The 20,400-nt window shown below is 42.7% G+C and overlaps 1 protein-coding gene across 1 annotated transcript; it reads left to right on the top strand.

Moving 5' to 3' along the window:
• Positions 1-4,648: 4,648 nt before the first annotated feature.
• CDO1 (cysteine dioxygenase type 1) lies at positions 4,649-16,149 on the top strand. The gene is made up of 5 exons (XM_025446693.3): positions 4,649-4,908; positions 7,773-7,850; positions 9,364-9,518; positions 14,260-14,429; positions 15,378-16,149. The coding sequence occupies exons 1-5, from the start codon at positions 4,739-4,741 to the stop codon at positions 15,405-15,407; spliced, it is 603 nt and encodes a 200-aa protein (XP_025302478.1). The 5' UTR covers positions 4,649-4,738; the 3' UTR covers positions 15,408-16,149.
• Positions 16,150-20,400: the final 4,251 nt, after the last annotated feature.

Below are 20,400 nucleotides of genomic sequence, written 5' to 3'. Positions count from 1 at the left end.
TGCAACATATGTATGGCTTAAAATGTGGGTGCGGGGGTGAAATAGGTGATGGGGATTAAGGAAGGCATTTGTGATGAGCACTGGGCATTATATGGGATTGTTGAATCACTATATGGTACACCTGAAACTAACATAACACTTAACTATATGAAATTAAAATTTGAAAAATTTTAAAATACAGATGGCTAAAAAAGTGCAACAAGTGCAGAACCCCATTATACAAATAAAAACTATGAGATGCTAATTGTCACCTATCACAATAGCAGTCATGGAAAGCACTTTACCTGTCAGTATGGGCAGAGTTGTGGGGAATTAAGTCTGTCATATTCGTGGTGCATGGAACGTGAATGGACACTAATCTTCAGGGTACAGTTAGACAAAACCTATCAAAAGCCTTGAAGCAACTTTTATTTGTACCTTCCATTTTTTCATTCACATACTAAGTGCCTATTATGCTCTCAGCTTTGGAATGAGACAAAATTGCTATTCTCAGCACCTTTGTTCTAATTAGGCAGATTTTTGGATTTAAGTTGAAGTTTTGAATTTTTTAACTTGACTTTTAGAAATAATGGAAAGCAAAAAGTTTTGGTACCAGATACTAGAGTTACCTCTGTTTTCTTACATAATATTAGTGAAAAAAAATATATGTATATTTGAGTGTGGGCGGATTCTCAAGTTAGAAGAGTAAATCCACAGTCTGTGTCCTCATAGGGGATTCAGACTGTATATATTGATGACTTGTAGTGCTCTCCATGAAAAAGGCCCTATCCATTTTGAATGGTCTAGTCCTTATACAACTGTCTTCCAGTGGTCTGGTCTTCCTTTTCTCCTTGCTACTTCTAACTATTTACTGTTTGTTCCAGTTCTAGTTATCTCGATCTTTAAAGCTTATCTTTTCCTCATTCCAAACCCCAGACCCTCTAAATCTTCCCTTAGTCAGTGGCAGATCTGTTATTGCAGTTGTTGTGACTCATTCTTGATTCCTCTCTAACAACCCATCTCCAAATCTGCAAATCCTGACGCCTTTACTTTCAAAACATGTTAGGAAAGCAATCCTTTCTCCCCTCTCCTTCCCCTCTTCTGGCCAAAGCCACCATTATCTCTCCCTCAGATTGTTGTTAGTAGCCAACTATTTGGATTCCCTTGATGTGCTTGCTCTCTGGCCAAAATCCCTGAATGATTTCCATTGTTCTGTGAAGTCCTATGTGATTTGTAGTCCCTACCTCCACACCCTGCCGCCCACATCCATATTCACCAAATACTTAATTGTTTCCTCCAAGGGTTTTTGCACTTAAGTGTTTCCTCTACCCGGAAACTTATCCCAGACAGCTACAAGTCATGCTAAGGTCCTTCAGTCCCTGCTGAAATAACATTTCATCAGGGAAGTGTTCCCCTGAACTCCTCTAACATGACAATTCCTCATCACCCCTTGACCCAGCTTCTGCTGTCTACATTATATATTCGTGTACATTACGTGTCCACTTCTCCCCGTATACTGTAATATTTGTTGGCGTGTCTACCTTCCTCCCTGCACCCCACACCTCATTAGAGCATAAGCCCTGCAAGGACAGAGACTTGGTTTTGTGAAGAGTGCTTGGCATATAGCACATGCTTCTTAAAATGTGTGCAATGGATGGATAGACCATTTTTCTAGACCTTCAGTAATTCTTGTTCCCTCCTGTGGATATCTACCCTATGTCAGTGTCTGAAAATGTGATAGTCATTGCCCTGGGCAGTACAGAATAGAGTGGAGCTACTACCTCTGGGTCTAACATAGGTACTCTGCTTATGTTAATAGACTCTGAATTGTCCATCATTTTCCTCTTCTAATTTCTTCTTCCTCTTCCTCTTCCTCCCCCCTTCCTCTTCCTCCTCCTTTTCAGTAGTGCAACTGTTCTGGGAAGAATTCAGGTGTTCTTTGCACAGAAACCAAAAACAATTGAGAGAAGTCTTCTGGATTTGAACTCACTACCCCAGGATCCCTAAAGAAAACCTAGCAATTGGATTACTCTAGCAATTACCTCTGTTTTTCCCAACTTTGCCATTCATGCATACACAAGGCACTGTGTGTCGGACACTGGGAGATATAAAACGTAAGCAGAGCCTGTCCTAAAGGTTCTCTGTGTCAAGATGATTCACACAAGCAATTGCAATACTTGTTCTGACATAGTAAGTGCCCTAAGAAGGATTGATTCCTGCCCCAGTTCAGGGGGAGATACAGCTCATTTGAGAGAAAAACATTTGAGCTAAGACCTTAAAGTAAGATTTGGATGTATGGAAATAGCCTTCTAGAATCTAGTCACAATAAGAAGCTTAAGCAAAAGAATGAATTGGGTAAGGTCAAGATAGGATCATAATCCCATTTCGCTGGAACATAACATTTGTAAAACAAAAATAAAAACCAAGAATGGCAAAAGGTGAAAGATGAAAAAACTAATTTAGAACCCAAAGATGGAGAACTTTGAATGCCAGACTGACAAACCTTGTGTGTTGGAAATAAGAGTTATTGAAAGTTATCTGACTAGGAAACGATATCATTAATTGATGCCTTAGGATAATAAATCTAGTGGTTGTGAATAAAGGGTTCACCTGGGGCGGGGAGGGCGCAGGGGCAGGCACTGCAACCAAGAAATCCAGTTAGGAAGTTTACAGTAATCCACCCAAAATAGAGGCTTGAGCAAGTGTAGTGGCAATAGGTATAGAAAAGCAGGCAATCATAAAAGATATAGAGGTACAAAGTTTGGCATTTGGTAGAAGGGTTTGAGAATGAAGCGATGAAAGGAGTTGGCAGTGGTGGATGTGGTTTTTGAGACTACATAGCCTCACTGCAGAAATAGAACCTCCAGGAGTTGAAAAGAATGCTTGAAGGGAGTTTCAAATATGTTCCAATTTGGGTGCCAAAGGATGTTAGAGATTGCTCTCAGTGTGTAAAATTAGGGAGATGTGGGAGGCATCCACATAGTAATGACCAATGAAATTGTTTCTGGGAAGATTTAGAGAAGAGAGGCAATTAATAGAACTGTGAATATGGGTGTACTAGGTAAGATTCCTCAAGTCTTTGAGAGTCAAGAAGAGCCAGTGAAAGTCTAGATTAGGAGAGCTGAAATGAAATAATTAGGAGACTCAATTAGAAAACACAAGAACAAAAAAAAAAAAAAATTCAAGTAAACAAAAGTGTACAAAGTACTCTGTCCCAGACTAGTACAATTAACCACCTCGCAACAACATATATCACAAAAGGTTGGCTTCTGGAGTGCTTGCTTTCTACCTCCTTCTGGACAATGGTGATTGACTGACCTGTCATTTTTATTCTCTAACAACGTTGTTAGAATACAGTGTGATGTTTAAACGGATGCTTAAAATATGAATTTAGGATTTAAACATATAGACACATTGGGGCGCTTGGGTGGGCTTGGTTAAATATACAGACATACATTGAAGCAAAATGGGCTGAGGGGAGCAGGGAAAGACCCGTCTTTCAAAAATTCAGGCCTTTAATAACCCTGAATTCGAATTATTCCCTGGGTTCATTTACAATAAGAGTGAATCCATACTTGCATTTCTTCTGTCCCTCACACTTATTTTCATTCACAATTTGTGTTGTTCACGAAGCGTTCGTGCTGAGTGCCCTGCTCGGCATAGAAATGCATTTCCTTAACCAATAGGCTCCTTCAAGTACACGCCTCGATTTGATTTCGATAGTCTAATTAAAACGCTTTAAAGTATTGCTTTAGGGGACATGAATGCTACATACATCAGGTCTTTGCACCGAATATACTATTTTAAAGGAAATGTTTGATTTTAAATTCAAAGAGCGGGTACCTGGCCTTCCCTCGTCTCACTAGTCCTGCTCGAGACCCAAGTGTCCTTTGTGAAAATGCATTTTCAGTACAGTACATTTCGTTTTGAAATTCTTTACATTAAAAAAATATATATATTTTCAAGAAAGACTTCCACTTCCCCCCACCCCCCACCCCCAGCCAGGCTGGAGCCTGCTGTGAGTAGTGTCAATCGATGAAACAGTAGCTCTCCAGCCGGGTAGTAGGCTCCATCCCCAACCTCTCCTCTGCAAGCTCTTCACCACTCCTCTGCTCTCTTTGGAAGGAAGCCTCTTTCCTCCCCCGGCTCCCTCCTCAGCGCCCTCCCCCCCAGCCCCGGACTCCTCCGGGCGGCTTCCTCTCGTGGCTAACCGCGGCGGGGGCGGGGGCGGGGGCGGGGGCGGGAGCGGCGCGGGGAGAGGGGCTGGCATGGGCAGACACCACCCGCCGCGGCCAGGTGGGGGAGAGGGGCGCGGAGACCCCGGCAGGCGGGGGCGCGGCCGCAGGCGTTCCCGGGCGCGCCGCGGAGCGGGGGGACCCGGGGCGGCGAGCCTGGACCTTGTCCGCACGCTCCCGCCGCCTCCGCCGCCGTCGCCGGGTCGCTCCCCGCCTCTCCCCACCCTCCGAGGGCCGTTGGTACAGTCCCGCTGCCTCCGAGAGCTTAAAAGGGGCCGGGGCCGCCGAGCCCGGCCGAGTCGGTGCCCGTCCGCGCGCGCGCCTCCTCTCCGCTGGGGGACGGCCGGGGCGCCTCGGGCCTGCGGCACTCGAGCGCTCGGGGCTCCGGTGTGTGCGCGCCTGTCCGCGGGCAGCCGCGACCCCCCGCCGCCCCGCTCCTCTGCGCTCAGCTCCCGCCCGGCAGCCCCGCAGCCCCGCAGCCCCGCAGCCCCGCGCAGAGCCGCGAGCCCGCCAGCGCCGCGGGGATGGAGCAGACCGAGGTGCTGAAGCCGCGGACCCTGGCGGAGCTGATCCGCATCCTGCACCAGCTCTTCGCCGGCGAGGAGGTGAACGTAGAGGAGGTGCAGGCCGTCCTGGAAGCCTACGAGAGCGACCCCGCCGAGTGGGCCGCGTACGCCAAGTTCGACCAGTACAGGTGAGCGCGCCCTCGCCGCGGCCGCCGGAGCCGGGGCGCGGGTCCCCGAAGCCCTGCCGACGGCGCGGGCTCGGGACCGCAGGAGCAGCGGGCGTGGGGAGGAGGAGTCTCCTCCGGGAGCGCCCCCCCACCCCCCGGAGCGCCCGCAGCCCCGGCCCCGCGGCCCCAAGGTGGGTCATGCGTTTCGTGCTCTTCCCTCCCGTCCACCCGAACGCTTCCAGACCCCCGCTCCTCCTCGTGGGCTCCTCTCCCCGGCGCGGTCGGTCTCCGGGGGCCCCGCGCGCTCAGGCTCCCTCCCCCCCGGGCCGCCGCCCCCGGGGCACTGACGAGCGTGCTGCCCGGAGAGAGCTCCATCAGCCCTCCGGAAAAAAGGGGTGGCGGCGGAGGACACAGCCCCCTAGCTCTCCATCCATCGGTCGCCTGCGGCGGGCACCTGCCAGCAGGCATTTTTGCCAATATAAAATAGCATCGTAGGGTTGTCAGCTGCTGGCGTTTTGGGGGTTTTGATTTTTGTCGTTGTTTTCAGCTTAAACTGAGCCTCCCAAACCCATTGAACTTCCTGGACTGCGGGTTTATTCCAACTCGCCGTCAGGGTTGTGAGTTAAAGACCGGGTTCCCTTTCAGCCCCCAAGCAATATGCTTTCTCCTGTCCTCGGTTCTGAGGCTCTGGAATGTAAATTGAAGACCGCTGCTTCCCACATGTGCTGGAGTGAGATGGTCCTTTGAGGCTCTGGCTTGGTGATAAAAGTAAAAAACGAATCTCTCTACCCATCCTCTAGCGACAGAAGTAAAACTTGACCCCCCCCCCCCCCCCAAGGGTGAGGCTGTTTCCTACGAAGGGCAGCTAGCTAATACTCGAAAGATAAGAATAAGCAGAGATTGTTTTCCTTGGGAGCAGTTGGGGTTAGTCACCTCACTTAAACATAGGCGGTGTATTTGTCGACAAGGGCAGTTTCATTTGTGTTTCAAGATTTGAGATTAACAAGTGAAGCCTGCTTAAGATCCCATCTCCCACTGGCAAGTGGGCTCCAGGAAATTCCTTTGGTTCCTGTCCTTCTGGGGCTGCCAATAAAGCTACCAGAGGCCACTTGTTAATGTTGCCACTAGCTTCAAGTGAGGACTTATTAGGGGCCCGGTACCCATCCAGTCACTTTCAGTCACTTTACTGGTGTAGCAACTCATTGACAGTTCTGTGAGATAGGTACAGTTCCTTACCCACCGACCACCGCCAGATGAGGAATGTTAGGCAATGAAAAGGTTGGATTACCTGCACCAGGTCAAACTTCTATCAGGTAGCTGCTCCAGGATTCAAATGAGCATCCTCATTCTAAGCCCTCACTATAAACAACCACTAAACTTCCAGCCGACTCATGGTGTAGAACAGTTTGCTCTTGGCCCAGATACATCATTGTTCAGGTGGACTTCATCAACCATGGTGGGCTATAAGAACAGCGGCATTTCCAGGGGCTTTGAATTCATCTTGAGTGACAAGTTCCAAGTCACTTGACATGGAAGGATTTCTGTTGATCTATTTATACAGGTGTCCGGACATGCAACTAATGCAGATAATGATGCAGTCCTGGGTGTTGGGGGGAATGTGGAGGGAGAGCATAGGAGAGCAGAAATCATCCTGATAGAATTTTTTACATGCAATTGGTGTTCGCGCTGCAGAGGATTCTGATCTCTGACCTTGGGAAAGCCAGTGCAGAAAAACCAAGGCAGAGTATGTTCCAGTGTAAGCCAGACAGTAAATTCGGGGGGGGGGGGTGGGGGGAGGGAGGGGAGGGAACAGAAAGGCAAGAAGGGTGACCCTAAGGCTCTAAGACTGGTAGAGGGAAGAAGAGTATCCTCATACCAGAGTGGAGTTTATGGGGAATTAAAGGCTCTGTGCACACCCCCTCAGAAAGGTCAGAAAGAGCTACAAAGTGATGATGACTGACATCTAAAAAGCACTTATTAATCAACTCTCTCAGGGCTCCTGCTCTGCCAGCACCTGGCCTCCTGCCTGGGGAGGCAAGGGGAGGAAGGGGCACTCAGAACATAAATGACCAGATGACCATGTGATCAAACACTCCCCCAAATATGGGATAAAGATTCCTCGTCCTAAAAAAAACTAAACAGATGTCATAGTTATCAAGCTTTGTTAATTAGGTGGCATGAATAGTACCTCTTTGACTAATAGAAACTTTAAAAGTAGGTTTGTTTTGTTTTCTGTGGTTATTTTGATTTGGGATTTTATTTTATTTTATTTTATTTTATTTTGGCCAATTACTCCTGGAAAAGGTTTAGAGTATTATTTACTTTCCTTAAGACATTTCCTTTGTTTTTACTTAACTCCTACCCTGTTTGTGGAGGAATTTTCAATATGTGTGCTTTCAAATGTAGTTTGTGTCTAGGCTATAGCAAAAACTGAGAATTCTAGAAACAGCTATTTAATGAAACCTTGTTTCTTAAGTTTTGATTTAGCTTTAGCTACAGGGAGGAGGGAAAAAACAACAGTAACATTCTTGCCTAGAGCAGTAGTGAACTTTGCAAATACCTCTGTAAGAAACGTATTCTTTTTATCAGTTTGAGGCTGTCACGTAGAGAATCAAGGAATTTCCTTTTTCTCCTGTTCCCCTTTTTGTGCCACTAATTAAAATGCAGCAGCTATAAACGTGATACAAAATCCAAAAGTGTCCATAATGAACTGTGAAAAATTGTTACCATTTGTGTTGGATTTTTCTAATTAGAAAACCACATTGAAAGTTGTTTAGCGGGAGAAATGTTAACATTTGTAAACGAACCATGCTTTGTGACATACTTATTTTTCCTAATGCATATCTCGTCAACCAGATTCAAATCTCTGAATACCTTCCTTTCAGGTATACTCGAAATCTTGTGGATGAAGGAAATGGAAAATTTAATCTAATGATTCTATGTTGGGGTGAAGGACATGGCAGGTAATACAGTTATTCATTTGCAGATACTTATTAGATGATTTATTCCAGCATAAGGAAAGTTCAGTGCCAGAATGGCTACAGGTCTTGGGAGCATTAACAAATTTCATGTTACAGTTATTTGTTCAAAATGTTCCAACAAAAGTTCTCATGGGAATTAGTTTAAGAGTTTAGGCATATACCATGTACATCAAACCCAGCCCCACAAATGAGTAGTAAATCAAAGGAGGTAAGTAGCCAGTTTAACTTAACTTTTTCTGTCTTCTGTGGAGCTAAATGTATGTGGAATTTTGCTAAAATTTGACCTTTGTGGTGCTTTGAAGTCTGTAAACAATTGCAGGACCAAAGACCAAAGTGTGCTCATTTGGAACCAGAAAAGCAATTCACAAATTCAGAAAATTTCTTGCTATTTCAAGTTTATTGTTAACTGACTTTTACTTTTTTAATTTTCTCTTCAATTTTTTATGTAGAGGATAAGGCAACTTAAACTAATACCAGTTCTTTGAAACTTGGTTCCTTAATTTATCCTAAGTTCACAAACTTGTGAGTATTGTTATCTGTGATCCTTCTCAGGCTTTTGAGAGTGGTAAAAGCAGTACTTGCAGACCCATTTTTGATGGGAGAAAGGAAACCTGAATTTATGAGATTTGGAGGTAGTTAGGTCTATATAGGACTTTATTTACTCATATGGAATGGTGGTGTTTTTGTTCATTTTCAATATTATTTGAGAACAGATAATGTCAAGAGTAAAACTAGGCTCTGTGGATTTAGAAGGTGAGTTCTTAAGGTTTTATGCACTCAACGTAGAAGATAAATGCTAATAACATATACAGGTTCACACCTTTTATACCATTTACTCTAAGATTCCATAAATAAATGTTTTCTGCAAATCCAGTGTACTATCTTTCTCCCACTATTCTTGGGAGTTAATCACAGGTGGAGTACTCTAAATCTGCAAAATGTTAACAAGATTACAATACAACTCTTGGATGCTAACACACATACACCTACCTTTTGTCCCCCAAAGGAAAGAAAAGAGAGAAAAGGCCTGCAGGGGAAAAAAAAAAACCCACTATATGTTAAGCGTGATCTTACATGTGTGATGCAATTATTAGAGATGATTATCTTTATCCTTTCTAAAATTTCTCTGATGTTTTATAATCCAGGTATAGCCCAGCTTAATTGAGCTATCAAAGCTGTGTCTTGCAAAAGACAAGAAGGTTGCTGGTTTTGTGTTTGTTACCAAAGTAGCGTTACAACATGATTTTTTTTTAACCCAATTTTTAAAAATGAACTGTTCTGTATTCCAGTTATGCACCAGAATTGCACCATGTATATGCATTAATATGGAAGACCTGGTATTTTATATGTTGCTCTGAACAATGTTAATTACAAACTGATGACATTTACAAGTCCTCTGGACAGTACGCAGCGGTAGTGAGGTCTGGGCAGAGTGTTACTGAGCTCTGAGTACTGGGCTATCCACTGAGCTGAATTGTCTTTTGTGTATATATAGCAGTATCCATGATCACACGGATTCCCACTGCTTTCTGAAGATGCTGCAGGGAAATCTAAAGGAGACATTATTTGCCTGGCCTGACAAAAAATCCAATGAGATGATCAAGAAGTCTGAAAGAACCTTGAGAGAAAACCAGTGTGCCTACATCAACGGTAACATGGAATACCATTTTCTTAGGGCAAGTGGGAAAAGCCTTGAGCTCCCATTTGAAATACTGCTTGCATATTTATATGTCCAGCAGAATTTGGTTCATGGAGTCATGATTTCAGATACTTGGAAAATGATCTAAAGCAATGGGTTTTGTTTTTTTAAACCTTTGTGTCTGAATTAGAATCACTCAAAATGCATGCACATAGGTTGGCATGCACTGAAAAGTCATTTCCTGCCAAGTCTGAGGACAGTTAGCATTGAATATGAATTTACAAAAGTAGATTATTTTATTTTTATTTCTTTAAAGCTTTTATTTTTGAGTGATCTCTACAGCCAACCTGGGGCTCGAGCCTATAACCCTGAGATCGAGTTGCATACTCTACTGACTGAGCCAGCCAGGCACCCCAAAAGTGGATCCTTTTAATAAGGGAGTGAAGTCAGGTTGGAAATACTAGTCTTTGTGTTAAAAAATGTAAGGAAATGTTCTGGAAGTGGTTAAGAATTGTAACTGGTCCCTGTTTTTATAAAATGTACACAGCATACCTAAAAGAATATTCTCAAGAGAATCTTTAGAGAGCCCATTGTTTAGCAGTGACTTATAGATCCCCTACCAAGAATTCCTTCTTTTTCCTAAATGTAATATGGGAGAGCCAGATGCTTTTCAAAAGAGGCTGTGATTAACATCTGCATTTCTAAAAGGGAGAATAACTTTCCAAAAAGCCTGTTAAAGATTATAGATCATTTTTGATTCCCATTTATAGAAGAGATTGCCAACACACCAGAAGAATAACACATCTGAGGTCACTCAGCCTTTAATTGCCAGTCAGGATTTGAAATCAAGCCATTTGGTTCCAAAGCCCATACCCTTAATTGGGATGCCATCCCTCTGATGTAATATAAAATATTACAGAGAGTTTTTTTTTTTTCTGGTCCTGCAGCTTTCTTCTTAGATCTTAAAGTCCCTTATTAGTTTTGATACTTGTCCTAAATTTGTTTATGAGTTTAAGAATGCAAGGCACTGGGGTACCTGGGTGGCTTATTCAGTTAAGTGTCTGCCTTCCACTTAGGTCATGATCCCAGAGTCCTGAGATGGAGCCCTACATGGGGCTTCCTGCTCAGCGGAGAGTCTGCTTCTCCCTCTCTCTGCCCTCTCCCTGCTTGTGTTCTCTCTCACTTTCTTTCTCTAAACGAAATAAAATAAAACAAAATAAAAGAATGCAAGGCATTTACAAAGGTCAGATAGTATAGCAAGATTTCTTCCTCCATTGACAAAACAAAAAAGTATTTGTTTCTTATGTGGCAGAAAGCATTTATTTGAAGGTTGCTGTATATATGTTAGACACACCAAATTTCTAAGAACAGTTTTGTTGCCTGTATCACTCGCAATAAGGCCAACAAGCCTTCCAGAATAATTGCTTTCTGCTAGAGTCCCAGAATCTTTATGAAACTAAATTGGGTCTTAAAGAATAGGTAGAGTCGTCCACGCAGAGCCTACAGGAGCCAAGCAGGTAAGGCAATTGAGAAATTCAGGCCAGGAATAAGGGTGCAGGGACTGCTGTGTGCAAGCCACACTGTCTAAAGGGCAGCAATGGCCACTCAGTTCCAGCCACAGTGCTCAAATTTCTTTTTTCCATTGAAGTGAAAATTCTGATGGGTGGGGGGAGAGCTGGGGGGGGGGGGGAATGTGGATTTTGCCAATCAGCAAAATGTCGGGTAGGATAAGCTAAATATTTCTGTAGACTAATTGCCTGTAAGATCAAAAGCCTCAAAAGTTCAACCGTAGATTTTTACGGATGCAAGAAGAGTGCAGATGGATAGGGATCAGTAGGAGGGACGTTTCGAGTGCAGGGAAGAGCATGAGGGAAGGGAAGGCACAATCCTTGCAAAGAATGAAAAATGTTCAGTAGTGGTTTGGCTGGAGAGAAGGGAGAATGGGCTTGGACACGAGTTAGTAGAATAGTGAAGTGAGATCAGGGCCTGGGACTCCAAAACCAGCTGAAGGTAAGAGCTTGCTTTGGTCAGTAGAATTTTATTGGGAGCATCTTGATGGATCCCATAGCAGTGTGCAACACAGAGTGGAAGAAAAAAGATAATTGGGACAAGGAGACCAAATTACCTAACGTAAAGGCAAATGGTAGACATGCCTGGACCAAACTGGCATCCATGAGCATCACCAAGAAAGGTCCAAGGTTATTGTGAAAGATGGTACACCATGGGCATAAAAGAAATGGAGGCAAAGACAAATGGACAAATGGCTGCATGGATGGACAGATGGATGGATGCTGGGATTATTAAGAGCAGATTTCAGACAAGAGTTTCAGGGGCTTCTCTAAAGGATGGTGACTAGGTTTTGTGGGGTCTGTGCTGGCAGGATTGTGCAGCATGCATTGGGTAGTGTATGTGCTTGCAATCGGAGAAACAAATAATTTGTATAAAGGCAGTCAGTTCTTAAGGAGGTGGAACTTAGGCTCAAAATTGTGCTTAAGGCCGGTCTATGATGAGCAGTAAGTATAAGCTATGGAATCAGAGTCTGCATAACTGAGATTACGTCCCATTTTTGGAAATGAGGAAAACTGCTAAGGATCCCAGAAGTTGTGACTTGTTGGAAGGTGGTCTAACTATAGCTGAGATAGAACCTGTCTTCTGCTTCTAGGCTTCACTATTCTCTCATGCAAGCTTATGGAGCCAGATCATAAAGCATAAATCCTAATTTGGTGCCTACATTAACTGCACTAATTTCACTGAATTCCTTTCTTGATTATTCCTCAGATTCTCTCCTAACTATAAATTTCTTAACGTAGTTTTGAGTATTTTGTCTTTCCTTCTCCCCCTCCCCCAGGGCCCTTAGACTTGCTTCATTGTGAATTGCTCAGGCTCTCAGTCAGGGCTCACCTGCTATCCTGGGGTCCCCTCACATCATGCAGGCTTTCCCTTTACTCCCTCCCATTGCTGATCTTATTTCCTCATCTCTTGTCTGCTTCCTTCCTGGTTCATACTCTTTTTTGGTGGAAAATATCTTCACTGGCTTTGTGAGACAGGGTTCATGAACAATAAGTTTTTGAGACCTCATATATCTAAAAATCCTGGCACCATGATTGATAAATTAGCTGGATGTGGAATTAGGACCTCAGATCTGCTCTCAGAGCTATGAAGGTAACCCCTTGACTTTTCTTTTCCAATCCTCTTTCTGAAAGCCTGGTACCATTCTGATTCTCAAATCTTTCTATGAAATTATTTTTTCTTTCTTGAAACTTTGGAATGTCCCCTTTTAGTTATCTTTTCCTGCCCTCTGCATTACAGTCCTGTACCTTGATTCATGACTCTCATTCATGGTGCTGGGTAGTCTGTGGGTTCTTTATTCTGGAAATCTGTATCCTTCTATTCAAGAAAATACTCTCAAGGTATTTCTTTGGGATTTTTGTTTTGTTTTGTTTTGTTTGGTTCTGTTTCTGAATCTCTTAGTGCTCAGATATGAAACCACCTGGACTAGTTGTCTGATTTTTTTTTTTCCTTTCCTATTTTCTGTTTTTGTCCCTTTGTTCTTAGAGTCTTTTCCAGCTTCCTCGGTTTTTCTTTCAACCTTTCTATTCAGGGGTTTTGTTTGTTTTTTTTAGTCTCCTCCTGAGAAGTGTCTGTTTCAAGTGTCTGCATTTTGGGGTGTTGCCCCAACCCCCATCTTTAATACTAGAGGCCTTGCCCCAATGTCTAGTGAACTTGGATGTAGGCTAATATTTGAAAACTAGAGACAAAAAAAAGTTAACTGGTGGCTCTGAACATATGGATGGTGTGTGTCAACTGGATTTCACTCTGGGATAATCTGGCAGACATTTTTCCTTGAGGAACAGCCAATGGTGCTATCTTTAAGAGCTTTGTCCTGGAGCTCATCAGATTCCCTGAGAAGCTGTTTCCCATCTCCTGTCTGAGGGGAAAGAAAATCCTGTTTGGTAGTATGCTGGCAGCTAGGTGGAAAGGAAAGCAGGGATCCTACCATTCAATAAGTAAATGTTGACTCATATCACCAGTTTTTCACCTGGTATCTGCCAGTCCTGAGCTCGTGTATTGTACTCTTTCTAGAATATAGATCTCAGACATGTACTCTGGGGAATGAGGGAAAGAAATGGTAAAAGGAATTTGAGCCTGGCTTTCAACCAGTTCTTGGATTTTTAGCCCCATCTTCACCCTCACTTCCAGAAGTAGTTTTACTGCCAATCCCTGAGCTGTTCAGAGCTGTGTGTGTGTGTACACATATGTATCATGTCAAGATAAAAGGTTAATTTTTGGCTTTCCCTTGGGTAGCTAAGGATTTAGCTTTCTATCCTTGGCAAAACTATTCATCTACTTACAAGCTCTCAAACTTTTATTGAAGATTTTATTCACTTATTCATGAAAGACACAGAGAGGGGGAGAGAGATAGGCAGAGGGAGAAGCAGGCTCCCTGCAAGGAGCCTGATGCAAGAGTTGATCCCAGGACACCAGGATCATGACCTGAGCCAAAGGCAGACGCTCAACCACTGAGCTACCCAGGTGCCTGGGTTGATGCCTTTTTAAAATGATTTTACTATAATTGTAGGGTTTGGGAAATAGTCGAGTACATATTGCTTACTATCTTTCACTGGAAAGTCACTCCAAAGTAATTTCTGTCTCTATCCGATTGATTGATGATCTCAGGTGGTTGACAAAATTTTTACCTATACCCATCATCTAAGCCCCTTTCTCCACTTTTCCTTCTTGGGTATTGTCTAGATTCCATTGGCTTACATCGAGTAGAGAACATTAGCCATACAGAACCTGCCGTGAGCCTTCACTTGTACAGCCCACCTTTTGATACATGCCATGCCTTTGATCAAAGAACAGGACATAAAAACAAAGTCACCATGACATTCCATAGCAAATTTGGAATCAGGACTCCATTTGTAAGTATGATTCCCCTCTCCTAGGATTAAGTGCTTTGTGGGTTGGCAACATGACATTATATGCATTGCTTTTTTTGTTCCAGATATTGTTCAAATGTCTCATTGTAAGTATTCTCGAAATGAAGAATGAGAGAAAAACCTTAACATGAGAGAGGGACCCTTATATCCTAATTCTTTAACTTTGGCAATGATAATTTCAATTGACCTTTTTTTAAAAAACGTAAACTAGACACTAAGAATTATTTGAGAAACTTAAAAATGTTATGCTCATCCAAAAGAAAATGTTTCTTCATTTAATAAGAATTAAAACTATATTATTTTATGTAACTGCTGCTGCCGTGACTTAATATTCTTAGGCCTGAGTGACTGGAACAACATAAACCACTTGCATAGTTAACCTTTGCAAAGTCAAGGCCCTTTTCTGAGGATATAAATACACTCGCCTGTTTTGATTGCCAAGTTGCTTTTTCTGGGAGTAGTGATACTGTTTAGACCACAAATCAATGCGAATAGACTCTGATAACATGTTCCCCCACTAGAGGAATAAGAGTTTCCTCCTGAAAATAATTAGGCAGACAACACTGATATGGTAGGGCCAGTCTTCTCCCTCTAGTGAAATAAACTGGCCGTTCAGGGGAACAGTCTCAAATTAATAACGAGAATATCCAGGAATAGACAATGGGTGACCACTGATACTGAAACTATCCTCACAAATCTTAAGAAAGTACTGCCTCAGAGGGAAGCAGGGGCAGAATTTTCTCAGGTGATTGCCCTGCCTCGTTCTCTGCATTCTGATCCCCAAGAGATAGTCTTATCACAGGAACAAAAACACTGGGCTCCTCTGCCAAAGCCAAATTTTCATACACTTCTAGAAAAGCAGGACGCCTTAGGAACCAGCTGAAAGTTCTCATGTAAAGATGCTTACACAACTTTCTTTCTTTCTTACAGACAGCTTCAGGATCACTGGAGAACAACTAAGGAGCATCAGATCCTTTAAGGTTTTAGCTTAATGTCTGCTAAAAAAAAGAATTAAAAAAAAAAGTTTTGCCCTGGACAGGAACAGCCTCTACCATCTGCTGTCCAGTAATAGTTATGAAGCCAATATTTAGATCTCTTGCAAGGCAGATGCTAATTGTAAAGCATTGAGCAAGCAATAGTGCCCCAAGCTATTGCAGAAGAAAAATCCCAGTAAAGGAAAAATGGGCTCAGAATTTTCAAGACCAATTCAAGCACTCTCCTGGTTTTCTCCTCTAAATTCAATGGAACCATATGGGGGAATATCAGTGAAGATTTTTAGAGCTTTTGGAAGCCCTTTGGTCTCTGAATTGTAATTAGCAATAAACCAAAATAAGAAACCCCAGATGTCAGATGCTTGCCTTGTTACTTGGAGGACTAAATGTGGGTGTCACTAGTATCCTTTGTATGTTCTTGATATCTGCAGAGAATTTTGAATCTATGGAATTTATTTTTTCAGTCTTACTTGACAAATTCCTGTCCTATAAGTAGCAGGATACTGTAGGCAGAGAAACTTAAGGCACTTTTGCCACTTGGTAATGAAAGGGAGGGTGGAAGAATTAGAAACAGTACCTGCACCCCTAAACCCATGCCAAACCAAAACCAGAAACTCCTCCTATCTAATATGTCCAGTGGTCATGGTGGAAGACTTTGTACTGCCACTAAAATTGCCAAATTATTTTAATAAAACTGGATTTGAATACAATTCAAAGTTGTCTTGCTGTTTGAGAATTTCATGTAACTCATACTTCCTTAGATTTAGATGGAGCAGCAAAAGCACTGTGAAAGATGCTTTTATGAGGTAAAGTGGTGAGAGAGTAAAAAAAAAAAGGCATTCAAAGCAGCTCACTGTTTTGTGTTTCACGTATGTTCACTAAGTGGCCAGAGGTACCAAGTGAAGGGCCTCTGGCTCTGGTGTGGTTGACCAATGTAAGCAGTTTTGCCTGAAAATTACAGGTGGGGCTGTCTGTGTTTTGATGGGAATCGGCTTCCAGCATTTAAAAACAGGAGATGTCCTAGAACAAGGTGTAGATTTCCAGCTTCTTGAAAGTCTGAAGTCCCTGTCTTGCATTTCCATTGATGTCACTTAGCTGGGATCAGATCTGCCCCTTGGTTGGGGCCACTTTTCCAGTCTGGGCTAATGTCCAACTCCCTTGTCTGTCTTGTTGGTGTTCCCTCAAAGGCCACATAGTATTAGAGTTTGCTGCTCCTACTTCAGGCAATCATTTTAGGAATACCCGGCATAATCTTGGAATTTATGCTCTCAAGAAATTTAATGAGAAAGTCAAGACCTTTGAAGATGGTTCTATGTAGGTCATTGTTTTGTTGTTCACACCATCTGGTAGAATTATTTCTATCTTTACATCTTTGTTTCCTCTCATCTTTGAAAAGGATGTTAACTATTTGAGTGCTTACTATATAGTAGGCATTGTTACAAGTTGTTTTGATGCACTAACTTCTGGAAAAGTTCTTCATGAATTAGGTCCTGTGTTGGTTTTCTGCTGCTGCTTTAACACATGTTACCACAGACATAAGGGCTTAAAGCAACACACTTATTTTCCTATAGCTCCATAGGTCAGAAGTCTGTTTCATGGCATTAATATCAAGATGCGTTTCCTTTCTGTGGAGTTCTGTGTTGGATCTGTTTTATTTGGTGTTTCTGTTGGATCTGTTTTATTTGGTGTTTTTCCCTAGCTTCTGTAGACTGCCAGCATTTCTGGCTCAGAATCCCCTTGTCCATCTTCAAGCCAGCAATGATAGCCTAAGTCCTGAATGTCTGCACTCTGACCCATCCTTGGCTTCAGTTTGCTCCTTGGAAGGACTCAAGCAACTAGAAATTATCTGCATCTCTACACAGTACTCTTAAATCTGTTAAGTCTCTTGGTGTGAGATGATATACCCATAGATTCTGGGGGTCATTCTACCCCCATCTACCCTCTTGCTGCCAGAGAGCCATGTCCATCCCATGCACAAAAGAGATTCACCCCATCCCAGGGTCCCCAAAGTCTTCATCAGTTTCAACGGAAAGTCCCAAATTTTGCCCAAATCTCAATTTGAAAGCCCCAGATCTCATCATGTAAGTTAGGTCTGGGACACCACTCTTCCCCCTATTCAGAACTGTTAAGCATGGTTTAGAAACTTGTCAAATTTATCTGCCCAAGATATTACAGACCTAGGGTTTGACCCCAAGGAACTTCCTTTGGAACTTGGTCACTTTATACTTAAGCCTTTCAGGGTAACAGCAACCTGGGCCATGTCCATTTTTTTGTGTGTTTTCTACTATATTAAAAGAAAAAAGAGACAGTATGTTTTATATATATATATATATGGTATAAGTGGTTAACAGATAGTACTTTTAATACACAAATTGAGTAATACCCTGTTTGTGGCAAGCAATGGCCAAATCTAAATTTGAGGATACTTATAAATCTGACGTTCATTTAAAGACCACTCTGGTGCCTGTGGCTATCCTGGCCATCCTGTCCACCCTATTCTCTGAGATTGGCCATGTTGTCTATCAACCACGACTGTTCAAGAAGGAGCAGACATGCTTCTCCAGGAGCTCAAAGTTCTCTTGGCTCAATGAGGTGTTTGCACAGATGGCAAGGCAGTGAAGCCATCAAAGACCCAGATGGATTTTATAGAAAGTAGGAACATTGAGGACAGGAATTGTACTGGTTGCTGGAAGATGAATGGGATATGATGGATGAGGGTAAGGACTTGAGTGTAGAAAAGGAGGAGGAGGAAGGAGCCCCTGTGTAAGGAGTCCAGGAAAGGCAGGGCTGGCTGTTGGGCCCGCGAACCATCTCAGTGTTCAGGACCTCCCATCTCACCTGCAGCCTGAGGTGCTGCACTGCCTGTCCCCTCTGCCTGGCTTGCCCTCCTCCCCACCCTTCCCATGGCCTTCAGAAGTCAGCTCAAATGTTTCCTCCCCAGAAAGGAATTCCCCAACCACCATATAGAAAAGCAAACACCCGGCTACTCTCAGATTTCACTGAAGCATGTAAGAGTATTTGGAAAGTACTTTCCTTTTTTCGCTCCTTAATTCTCTAAATCTTACCAGTAAGATGGGAGCCCCATAGGGTGGAAGCATTATTTCATCCACAGCCTTATCCTGAGCACTTAGACCTGAACAAAGCAGGTACTCAGTACCCACTGATGAAGTGAATGAAAAAAGCTCTCAGTCTCCTCATAACAATTTTGTATTCAGATACCCTGATGCTACGGTCCTTTCCTTGTGTCACCAAATCACCTGTGTCATACTATTATATATTAAGTATGGAAATTCTGAGGATAGTATTTTTAAGCCAGAGACTTCATTCATCAGGCTCATGTCAATGGCTTACCTTTTGGTGTGGGTTCAGTGATCACATACTTAGGTAAACCAGTTGATGAAGGAGGAGATTTTTTTTTTTTTTTTTTTTTTTGAAGGAGGAGTTTTTAGATGTGTTTACTGGGAGGGGACAGCATTAATGATCCCACTTAGCAATGTGAGCTTAGCCTTTTTTATTTTTTTCCTGACTCACAGAGCATTTTGAAAATCTCTGAATGCTCAAATTCTCTCCAGAAATGCCAGCACACTACACATTTGCATACAGTTTCAGAAAAGACTCCTGGACCCTCCAAAGGTCCCTGGGAACCCTAGTTAAAGAACCCTGTCTTATGTGAGCCAAAATTCATGGGCAGTAGTGGCCATATCAGTTCATTTTTTGAGATGGGAGGGCATTAGCAAGCTCGGCTACTAGTTAACCTTTTAAAAGTTACAAAGAGATTTCCAGGAAACACCAGAAACTAGTGCTACCTTGTCCCAGGTACGTCCATGTATTTCACAAGGTCTGTTCTCTTGTGTGTCTACTGACATGAAGTACACTTTCAGACTTTCACAACTTTATGTATACAGTTGGTAGATGTTTCCTTTAAAAAGTGTACATGGGAAAATCATAACTAAATAAAAATTTTAAGAAATTGAAAATGGATATGGGATAATGAAAGAAGCCAGACACAGAAAAAATAAGTATTATATGATTCCACTGTTATGTAAGGTACCTAGACTAGGCCAATTCATAGGGACACAAAGTAGACTGGAAATTCCCAGGGGGTTGGGGGTGGGGAGGAGGAGGAATTAGTGTTTCATGGGTACAGAATTGAGGGTCTTGAAAATGATTTGGGTGTAGATAGTGGTGATAGGTATACAGCATTGTGAATGGTGTATCTGGTGTCACCAAATTGTATATTTTTCCACAATTTCAAATGTTTTTACTGGTAAAACTTATAAAAAGCTCCATCATGAACAGGAGAAGGGTATTAAGAGTATACTTATCATGAAACAGAACAGATGAATATAGGAGAAGGGGGAAAAACAGAAAAATAGAGGGAGGAAAACTATAGAGAACAAACTCAAGGTAGAAGCGGGGAGGTGGGTGGGAGGATGGACGAGATGAAGGATGGACATTAAGGAGGGCACTTGTGATGAGCACTGGGTAGTTGTATGTAAATGATGAATCACTAAATTCTCCTGAAACCAGTGGTACACTATATATGAACTAACAAGAATTTAAATGGAAACTTGAAACAAACAAGAGAATACTTATCATGGCATACAATGGAGAGGTGGTTGTTGGGGAGAGGACAATAAAGGAGTGAGTTTAAACGAAAGGTTACACTTATCGTGATGAGCACTGAGTAAGGGATAGACTTGTTGTACACCTGAAACTATGTTTATGCTTGAGCTATACTGAACTGTATGTTAATTATACTTGGATTTTTAAATTTTATTATTATTATTAATACTTGAATCTTTAAAAAGATTTTATTTATTTCTTTGTGAAAGAGAGAGAGCAAGAGCTAGGGGAGAGGGAGAAGCAGACTCCCCACTGAGCAGGGAGCCCAATATGGGACTTGATCCCAAGACCCTGAGATCATGACAGAAGCTGAAGGCAGATGCTTAACTGACTGA

The sequence above is a fragment of the Canis lupus genome, chromosome 11 (genome assembly GCF_003254725.2).
Source record: "Canis lupus dingo isolate Sandy chromosome 11, ASM325472v2, whole genome shotgun sequence".
In the NCBI taxonomy this organism is placed as follows: Eukaryota; Metazoa; Chordata; class Mammalia; order Carnivora; family Canidae; genus Canis; species Canis lupus.
Note: the sequence above shows the minus strand (reverse complement) of the source record. Positions and strands in the feature narration are given on the sequence as shown.

Coding starts and splice junctions, on each gene's coding strand:
- CDO1 (XM_025446693.3), top strand. CDS start 4,739: ATGGAGCAGACCGAGGTGCTGAAGCCGCGGACCCTGGCGGAGCTGATC. Junction 4,909..7,772: donor GCCAAGTTCGACCAGTACAG/GTGAGCGCGCCC, acceptor CCTTCCTTTCAG/GTATACTCGAAATCTTGTGG. Junction 7,851..9,363: donor TGGGGTGAAGGACATGGCAG/GTAATACAGTTA, acceptor GTGTATATATAG/CAGTATCCATGATCACACGG.